Source organism: Leucoraja erinacea, chromosome 20 (assembly GCF_028641065.1).
Source record: "Leucoraja erinacea ecotype New England chromosome 20, Leri_hhj_1, whole genome shotgun sequence".
In the NCBI taxonomy this organism is placed as follows: Eukaryota; Metazoa; Chordata; class Chondrichthyes; order Rajiformes; family Rajidae; genus Leucoraja; species Leucoraja erinaceus.
Window position 1 is genome coordinate 18,165,447 of NC_073396.1, and position 10,575 is coordinate 18,176,021.

The 10,575-nt window shown below is 45.0% G+C and overlaps 1 protein-coding gene across 2 annotated transcripts in view; it reads left to right on the plus strand.

The window, feature by feature from the left end:
* The window catches only part of LOC129706860 (protein kinase C beta type), a 139,152-nt gene extending 128,577 nt beyond the window's left edge, over window positions 1–10,575 (plus strand). Inside the window, exon 17 of one of the 2 annotated variants that reach the window (XM_055651441.1) lies at window positions 10,145–10,575. In XM_055651441.1, coding sequence (XP_055507416.1) covers window positions 10,145–10,297 — 153 coding nt within the window. In that variant the 3' untranslated portion in view covers window positions 10,298–10,575. Of the gene's footprint in view, window positions 1–1,834; window positions 5,788–10,144 lie in introns of those variants that run through there. The other variant, XM_055651439.1, reaches the window with a different exon arrangement.

Sequence of the window (10,575 nt, forward strand, 5' to 3'; positions counted from 1 at the left end):
AATAGAGTCCACTTGTGTGTAATCTAATCTAAGTATAAATACAGCTGTTCTGTGAAGGCTTCAGAGGTTTGTTAGAGAACATCAGTGAACAAACAGCATCATGAAGCCCAAGGAACACACCAGACAGGTCAGGGATAAAGTTGTGGAGAAGTTTGAAGCAGGGTTAGGTTATAAAAAAATATCCCAAGCTTTGAACATCTCACGGAGCACTGTTCAATCCATCATCCGAAAATGGCAAGAGTATGGCACAACTGCAAACCTACCAAGACATGGCCGTCCACCTAAACTGACAGGCCGGGCAAGGAGAGCATTGATCAGAGAAGCAGCCAAGAGGCCCATGGTAACTCTGGAGGAGCTGCAGAGATACACAGCTCAGGTGGGAGAATCTGTCCACAGGACAACTATTAGTCATGCACTCCACAAATCAGGCCTTTATGGAAGAGTGGCAAGAAGAAAGCCATTGTTGAAAAAAAGCCATTAGAAGTCCCGTTTGCAGTTTGCCACAAGCCATGTGGGGGACACAGCAAACATGTGGAGGAAGGTGCTCTCATCAGATGAGACCAAAATTGAAGTTTTTGGCCTAAATGCAAAACTCTATGTGTGGCGGAAAACTAACACTGCACATCACCCTGAACACACCATCCCCACTGTGAAACATGGTGGTGGTGGCATCATGCTGTGGGGATGCTTTTCTTCAGCAGGGACAGGGGAGCTGGTCAGAGTTGATGGGAAGATGGATGGAGCCAAATACAGGGCAATGTTGGAGTCTGTTAGAGTCTGCAAAAGACTTGAGACTGGGGCGGAGGTTCACCCTCCAGCAGGACAACGACCCTAAACATACAGCCAGAGCTACAATGGAATAGTTTAGATCAAAGTATATTCATGTGTTAGAATGGCCCAGTCAAAGTCCAGACCTAAATCCAATTGAGAATCTCTGGCAAGACTTGAAAATTGCTGTTTACAGACGCTCTCCATCCAATCTGACTGAGCTTGAGCTATTTTGCAAAGAAGAATGGGCAAAAATTTAAATCTCTAGATGTGCAAAGCTGGTAGAGACATACCCCAAAAGACTTGCAGCTGTAATTGCAGCAAAGGTAGTTCTACAAAGTATTGACTCAGGGGGGCTGAATACTTTTGCACGTCACACTTTTCAGTTTTTTATTTGTAAAAAAATTTGAAAACCATGTATCACTTTCCTTCCACTTCACAATTATCCACCACTTTGTGTTGGTCTATCACATAAAATCCCAATAAAATACATTTACGTTTGTGGTTGTAACGTGACAAAATGTGGAAAAGTTCAAGGGGTATGAATACTTTTGCAAGCCACTGTATGTACAGGGTAATTTTGCACCAGCCGTAGTGGCGGGTGTAGACTTACTGCAATCATTGAATTTATCCAGTTCATGTGATGTGATGCCAACCCATAACTCTGAATCATTAGTGCGGGGCCCTGGATGGCTGGTCCAGTGATCAGCAATGGACCAGCATTAAACGTCAGGTAACGAGCTCAAGGAGCTGACTGATCCACTCTGTTCCAAAGAAATTGCCTATGTCTCTGAATAGCTTCCTCAATTCCTGTGTTGAGATGAAGGTGGAGACGGACCTGAAAACGGGCATTGGTTTTTAGTGACTGCTGTAATGAATTATGAGCTGGAATGTAGCCAGTGTTACTCTAGAGTGAAGTGTCAATGGACATGATAAATGAATGACATCTGCTGTGCACTATTCATTGCATTACTCATCCTCCAATATTGGTTTGTTTTAAAGAACTAACCCTTTTACCGACCCTCAACACTCCATCCCATCATCCTTTTTCTTTCTCCTCCCACAGTGCGGGCGCAACGCTGAGAACTTCGACCGATTTTTCACCCGTCATCCGCCAGTTTTAACACCACCTGACCAAGAGGTCATCATGAATATTGACCAGGCAGAGTTTGAGGGCTTCTCTTTTGTTAACTCGCAGTTTGAGAAGGCTGAGATTTTGTGTTAATTATGTTTGGGGAGGAAATGAGGGTACGAGAGGGGAGGGAGGGGGGTCAGACATCCTCTTCTGCATAAGGGCCAAGTTTTGGTGTGTTGCAGCATGTTCAGAGGCTGTTCACTTTCTGCAATGTTCGCTTGGCAAATCTCTCAAAGTGTGTTGGGAATGCAGTACTTCATTCATCAGCTCACCACAGCAGGACTAAGAATGGTCACAGCAGCGGACCGGCCAGTGCTGACAGTTCGCATTGGTTGCAGGTGCTTCCCTTTATATTCCGTCTGTACGAAGGTGCTTTGCTATATTATTTGCTGCCTGGTTGCCAAAATTTGTGATCTCTATCTATTAATCGGCTCAGGCCAGTGGCTTCCCTGCTGCTCTGATACACAAAGGTAACCCACCTTTCACTATACTGTGAGACGCCTCTGCCTGTGAAATCCATGGTGTGTGTTTGTGAAGGTTTCCTCGCGAAACGTGTCTGTGGCTTTTGGGAAATCTACTCCAGGGAGATTGTTGTTAACGGATTTAAAATGTCATTCTCAGCAGCTCTTAAAAAATGTGTCAAGGTCGTTGTGAATGTTTTCTGGCCCGCATAATGTGATTCCAGAGGCTGATGTGTAATTATAATTAGATTTGAATTAAACAAAGTGTTTGTAAAGTTTGCTCGGTTTTAGAAGTGTTAGCACCTGTCCCCTTCCCCGAATAAATTCTTTTCCGTGCTGAATAAGATGCTGAAGACTGAGCCGCCTTCACACTGGCTTGGTCTGACCTTGTTGATGAACCTTCTAGCTGAATGCTAGCATGTTTAAAGCGAAAATGAAAAATTGCAAGAAATTTAAACAAATAAGTGCATGCCTGTTGTTTTTGTAGCGTGTTGCTAACAGTGCCTGCAGTTGATGTGCCAAATATTTTTCCAGTATTGATAAACAATAAAGAAAATCGCACCAAACAAACAAGCTCTGCATTGCTTCAGTCACCTGTTTCATTTAGCATCACTTCTACAATTTTTATTTGGGAGTTTTCTATGCTACTGTAATGAGTCAGGAAGCAAAGTTAATTAAATCTGCCTGAAATATACGACAAGAGCTTATCGGAAGTTGCCAGCCCTATCAGCCCACAACAGGTCACCTTGCTAATGCATTCATTTCCGACTGAAACCTTCATAATCCTTTTCTCACAACTTCCCGTACAAATTACAGAAGAGTACCAACCAGCTGAAAAACCATATACAAACAACCTAGGAATGAATGGTGACAGAATGAAAGACAGCCATTCAGTCCAAAGATTCTACACTGCAGCATCGATCCAGCCAGTCTAAATTCCCACCATCCTCATAGATCTAAGCTTATACCATCCAGATACTTCCCGGCTCTCTTCTGGATGTTTTAATTGAATCTCCCCCACTTCCCCGCCCCTTCTCCGGCAATACCTCCAGGAGCTTGTTGTGTAAAAGATTCTCATTGCCACCCTGTTCCTCTGCCATTTACATTTTTCAATTTGGTGTTCGCCAGATCGATGGGAACAGGTTTTCTCTCTGTGTGCCCTTCTTGAGCCCACACCCTCCTCTGTTCCGAGCGATCATCTTTATCACCTGCTACCTGCTCTCCTCCCTGCAATCGTGTAAACCACTTCTGCACCCTCCCCAAAGCTGTTGCAACTATCCAGCCATGTCAGGCACCCTGAAACGGCGACACTACCCGTGTTTTCTAAATAAATCATAATTTCCTTGCTGCTGGACGCAGGATGCTGCTTGCGGTTTTAACCACTTCCACATCTGTTCCTTTATTCATTCTTGCCCCCTATAGTTTAGAACATAGAACTGTATAGTACAGGAACGGGCCCTTTTGGCCACAATGTCTATGCTGAACATGATGCCAAGACCTATTCTTATCCACCTGCACATAATCGATATCCCTCCAGATCGTGCATATTCATGAGCACATCCAAAGGTTTCTTAAATGTCACATCTGCCTCCACCAATGAATCTTTATTGTCACGTGTACCTAAGCACAGTTAAATTCTTTGTTTTTGCACATAAGTCAGTAAAATCATACAACAGTCTCCACCCAGGCAGTACACAAAGAGTCGTCACCATTCTGGCGCCGACGGTTTCAAAAGTTCTTAGTACATGTTTGCCTTCTTGCAGTGGTGAACCAGGCCTATTGCCACATGTAGACACAGGCGACCCACAAGGTACCTCTCTGTTCTCAGCGGCCCGTCCGCTGGATTGTTCTTGACGGCTTCCCCTCCCATCCACTCCCGCCAGTTCTGTCTTTGTTCTCGGTGCCCCCCCCCCCCCCCCCCCCCCCGCATCCCTCTTTGCTTTCCGTGGCCCCAGCCCGGTCCCCCATTGCTCATGCCAGCCGTCGGCCTGGTCCCTCTTATTTCTCAGCGGCCCGTCTACCATTCAGTTCCACAGCATCACAAGCCCCCGCAGCGTGTTCCAGGCACTCACTACCCTCTGTGTTAAACAAAAACTTACCCTGCACATCTTTTAAACTTTGCCCCTCATGGACTGGGTGGGCCGAAGGGCCTGTTTCCATGCTGTATCTCTGAACTAAACTAAACTGATCCTCTCGGTTGGGTAGATTACAACCGAACGGTATGAACATTGAATTCTCCAGTTTTAGGTAGTGCCTAACAATGCCCCGCTCCCCCTCCTCTTACGCGCCATACTCCCCTTCTCTCCCCTCTCCCATCTGCCCCACCTAGACTTCCCGCCCCCTCCCCTCCACCGACATTCCTTCTTCTGACTTCACAATTGGCAACTTTCAAATCTTTTTGTGCCATTCCCTCTATTTTTTTCTGTTCCTGCTCACACTTGTGTAAGAGAAAAATTGAATCATTTGCCTCAATTTCCATTATTATGCATTATCAATGATTGGATCCCAGTACATTACTACCACTCTCTTGAACTAGAATAGTGCGGGAGACATTATCAGTCCTTAATGTTAACTGTGAGCGACATCACTTTCTGATACTTATTTTGCATTACTTACTTAATGTCTTCTCCTCACTCTGGGCTCAATGTACAGGTTTAATTCTTCCCGGATAAAATTGCTATCATTTCCTATTTGGTTTACATGATCAACTTTGTGTATATGTTATCAACATTTCTGTGCATGTAATTATTCAGAGTGTGTTGTATTCATGTGTCGTTCTTCATCACCGTTGAATGCAAGTTGTCAATTATTTCATGGTGCACTGTATCAGAATCAGCAATCAATTTTAATTACACACTGCATATCATGTACTGTATTCATCATTTCCTGTTACCCATTTTGCACTGTGACTGTGTGCACATTTTGGACCAATTTATGTTACTGAAGTGTGTAGAGTATGTTATTTCAAACTGCATTGTGATTCTTCCTTACTTAACCAAGCATGTCTTACTAACCAGGACACACAATGTAAATAACATCCTTGATCTACCAATTTAATCTACCACGGGTAACAGAAAAAAATATATTGTACAATCCGACACAAAATGCACAGAATATATCTTGTGTCAAGTAATGGTCAAAGTGTGTGATCCTTTTTACCTTGCATGAATGGCATGAAAATCCTTGTTCAATGAAATGCACTATATGTCTTATTCACTTCTCTTAACCCACTAATATCAATATCTGAGCATGTGAACGGTTTGAAAAGTTGCATGATATTGAGCATGCAATACATTGCGACCTCATCCTCATACAGCCATGCATCAAGGTCCCCTTATTCCAGTTTACAGTGCATGTATGCTCCATTTGTAATGGAAACTGTGTATCAACCTGCTCATTGTGTATTAAACTACTTCCTAGAGTTTCTGCTCTCTATTTCGTGGAAATCATTATATGAAATTTTTTGAGGCTCTGGTTTCCATTTATTGGAGTAACTGCTTAATTTTCTTCAAGTCCCTGGTCTGTCTAGACTGTATTGCCTGGATTTGACAAATTGTCCATTTTGGCATCTCCGATCTGTCTATGTTGTGGTTCGTGGTCTCTGTTTTGTCATGTTTCTGATCTACATTGGATGTAACCTTGAGATTTCCTGCCTGGGTTTCTCAGGCTCGTTGGATTATATGTGTTGAGAACTCGTGTTTGTAGATATGTTGTCTCTGGATGTATATCCATGGGATTCTGCTGTATGTGTTTTGATCTCGCCTGTGTGTAGATCCTGCTGTCTTTGGTCTGTATATAAGAAATAGCAGCAGAAACTTTTGTTCCGTCAAGCTTAGAAGATCACTAAGATCATGGCTGATCTTTTATATCAGCTTCCACTCCTCAGTCTAGATTTGAAATCCCCCAAATTTATTGGTCTTGTTCTTGACAATAATCAACAATGAAGCCTCTGGGTGGAAGATTCCATGGGTGTTAATCTATCAAATCTGGAGCTATGTTTTCAGAAGTTTGATCTCTTGAGTAAGCAGCTTTTATTGAAGGTGTTATTTAGTCTTCAGACTTTGTTGTGTTTTTTATGGGGTATCTCCAACCACTTTGGCCTGATGGATTACTTTCATTTGATTGGACCATTGGCAATTTTTAATCGGCTCGTCTTTGAGTGATGTTGGTTTTGGATGGTTATTTGTTTCAGCATCTTCACTGCTAATATCTCTGGAGTATCATTTTTGGATGTTTCTATCTGATCCGTGTTAATTCATTGCTTTAATTTATGTTATTTAACTTTTTTTTTTGTTTATCATTTGCGGAGTTAATTTGCATTAATGAGAAGTTTCCTGGTTCTGTATTTTTGTTCCTTTCATACTGCATTTGGATGTTGCCTATTTCATTCTTACTGGCAGTTAAAGACAGAAGACGAAAGAAACAAAGGAACAAATTGAAACTGAAATATCGAGAAAGAAAAGCTAATTGTTTGGAATTACTGAATTTTCTATTGAGTTCTGAGGATTGCCTCCTACTACTGGCTTTTAATGTCATTATTACTTGACAACATTTATCAGTACCTTATCGCAAATATTTCCTGTGTTCACTCCTTCGCAGCTTAAGATCTGCTTACATTCTCAATTTTCCAGTTCTGACGAAGGCTCCTTGACCTGAATTGTTAACAATTTCTCTCTCCACAGATGCTGCCGGACCTCCTGAGTGTTTCTGCAATTTAATAGGGGGGTTTAATAGTACAGGCCTTATTTGCTTAATTTGTCCTCAGTTGACAAAACCCTGACTCCCAGAAATGATTCTGGTGAAGCCATGTAGCATCTATCTGTCGCAAATCTTTATCTAGAGAGGCCAACCTGTGCTCGCCAAATCCTGCTTGGTTGCAGTAAGATGTCTCTATCTACTCAAATGCCCTTGAATTTCAGGGCAAATACAGTTTTCTTTTATTGTTGCTAGCTTTACCTACACATCAACAACATGCGGTGATTCTCATACAACCAGCACCACCTGAACACCAACATCTTTCAACATTTGAAAAGACATTCTGTTATTTTGTTTGTCAGAATGAACACCCTCACAGTTTCCTAATTCCATCTGCCAGGTTCTTGTCTGTATCACTGCAACACCTATCTACATCCTCTTTACAAATCCCACTGCTTTGTTTCATCAGGAATAAACCATCATTCTCATCGATATGTATTCGATAGCTTTCCAGCCAATGTGTGTGACTTTTGTTCTTTGAAGTCCAGTCTCTGTTTGGTATAAATCTCTCTACTGTGCGCTATGGACCATGCTGTTTATGAGTGTCTCCCACCTGGAATATTGGGATCACACTAGATAGTATGTCTGGCAATCTAGCCTCTGTTTGTTGTGAGCTCTGATGTGTATTCATTAAGGGCTTGGGTCCATATTTAATGGGATGCCTCACCTTGATAGTGTATACTGTACACCTATAGAGAGTTCAATGTAGGGATTCCTGTTTTTTCAGGAACCTTGATCTTTATTTATTTGGGTCTTCAGCCCACTACAATTTGGGTCTTTGTAATTGGACTTCTGTCGTTTCATAATTGGTGTCCGTATTGATGTCCCCATATGTTTCTTCAATGTTCTGTGTTGAGAGCTGTTTTCAATATTTGTGCCTTGGGGTGCATTCATTTTGAAACAACCTGTATCGCTAAAAGTATGGTCCACAATGTGTTACCCAACCTGATATTCCAGCAGCTCCACCCTGGATGTACAGATAAGACAGTAAATTCAGCAGCACAGGTACGTGAACAATTTACGTTTCGCTGGGGCAGAAACAAGGGTAGGAGCAGTTAATTACTTGATCCGTACCAACTCAGTGGGCCGAAGGGCCTTGTTTGTGCTTTATGACTATGACAATTGGATTGTCCCATTGCCCCCTTGGTATCACTGCTTGCTTTCTGCAATAGCGTTGTCACTATCATTTAGCGGGTGCCTGCACAGCTACGGCACCCCAATGCCTGAACCCAGACACTTCCACTGCCCAGTTTCTGTAACAATCTCCACAAAGCCCACGCAGTTAGTTCCAGCATTCCACTATCTGGTCTCAGACTGTACCAGTACTCTAATGTCTGCCCTCAGACAGTCCCAGTGCCTGCTCTGCTCACAGGTAGTCCAGGTGTCTGCTCATAGACAGTGCCAGTGCCCCAGTCTCTGCTGACGGGCAGTCCCAGTGCAGGGGCTTCTGCCTTCAGACGATCCCAGTACCTCAATGTCTGCTTTCAGGCAGTCTCACTGCTCCAGTATCTGCTATTACACAATCTCAGTGTTTGCCCTCAGACAGCCCTGGTTCTCTGGCCTCTGCACTCAGACTGACCCAGTGCTTCACTGTCTCCCCTGGCAGCCAGTACCAGTGCCACAATGTCTGATGTGACACAGTTGCACTACCTGCCCTCAGACTGTCCCCTTTTTCTAGACAGTCTCAGTGCACCAGTGGCTGTTCTCAGACAGTCACAGTATTCCAGACTTCTAGACTGTTCCAGTGCCCCAAGTCTGCTGTCAGACAAGCCCCAGTGCCCCAGTAACTGTTCTCAGACAGTCCCAGTGCCTGATGTCTGCTGTCAGACTAGCTCACTATCTGCTTCTAGAAAGTCCTAATATCCTGTTGTGTTCTCTCAGATAACTCCAGTAACCAAATGTCTGCTTATCGATAGTCCCAGGGCCACAACCTGAAAGTCCAGGTGCCCCAGAGTCTGTTAGATGCGCTGTGTCACAGTGTATGCTGTCAGTGCCCAAGTGCCTGCTCTTGGATGCTTTCAGTGCCCTTCCCTCAGACCACCCTGGGTTCACTAGTGCCTGCTACCTGACAATCCCAGTGCCCCAATGTCTAGTGACAGGCAGATCTTGTGCCGCAGTGTCTACTCTGACAGTCCCACTGCCCAGTGCCCAGCCTTAGGCAGTCCCAGTGCCACAGTGTTTGCCTCTAGACAGTACCAGTGCCCCAAAGTCTGCCATCACGCAGACCTACGTCTCCAGTGTCGCCCTCAGACAATACCAGTACTCCAGTGTATCCAGACAGTCACAGTGCCTACGTTCAGCCAGTTCTAGTTTCCTGATGCCTGTTGTCAGACAAGCCCACTATCTGCTTCTAGACAGCCCCAATTCTCCAACGTCTGTTCTCATTTAAGTTTAGTGCCCCAGTACCTGCTGACAAGCAGCCTCACTCTCTGTTTTTGGGTGGTCTCACTGCCCCAGTGTCTGCTCTCTGGTTGTCTCAGTGCTCCGTTATCTGATAAGACGAACCCAGTGCCACAGTGCCTGCAGTCAGCCAGTCCAGCTGCCCCCGTGTTTGCTGTCAGACACTCGCTGCCCCAGTGTCTGCCCTCGGACAGCCCCAGTGCTCCAGTGTGTACTGTCAGACATCACTGTGTATCTCTGAACGGCGTCAGTGCCTACTGTCAGTCAATCCCAACCCCCCACTGTCTACTCTCAGATGATACCAGTGACCCAATGTCGGCTTATAGACAACCCCATGCCCAGTGTCGCCTCTCAGACATTCCCAGTGCCTGCTTCCAAATTTCTCACCATGACTCCCTGGGCAAGTGAGATCACCTGCTGCTTTTGGAGGGAGGCGGGGTAGGAAGATGTGGCCATCGTTCAAACTCCCCTCTCCCTGCCCCCTAGCTATAGGTCCGTGGGCCCCAATCATCAGACTGCCCTGGCCCATCGCTGCTACCCGTCCCACGCCGAGGGACAGGGGGGGGGGGGACTCTCGGAGCTGACCAGCTGCCAACACACAAACACTTCTGTTCTTTCCTTTCAGAGGAACAGCAGAGACGCGGGCAACTTCGACCGTGAGTTCACCCGACAGCCCGTGGACCTGACGCCCACCGATAAACTCTTCATCATGAACCTGGATCAGAACGAGTTCGCAGGGTTCTCCTACATCAACCCCGAATTTGTGATTCAGGTCTGAAGAAGAAGGATGCCATTCCCGAACACCCTGGCATTGTCATTGTCATTGTCATTGTCTAACTGAAACGCAGAACATAATAATGTGTTCAAACCCTGCATCACCACCGCCACCCTTCCCCCACCCCGCTGGTCACGAGGTTCATTGTGACTTTAATCAGGAGAGGTGGGCTGCTTTCTGCACCAACGTCACTCACCGCCGTTCTTTTCAGGCATGAAGGAGCAGGAGCAGAAACTAACCCGTGTTGATTGAGTGTTTTAACGCCTGACGCATAGACGCAG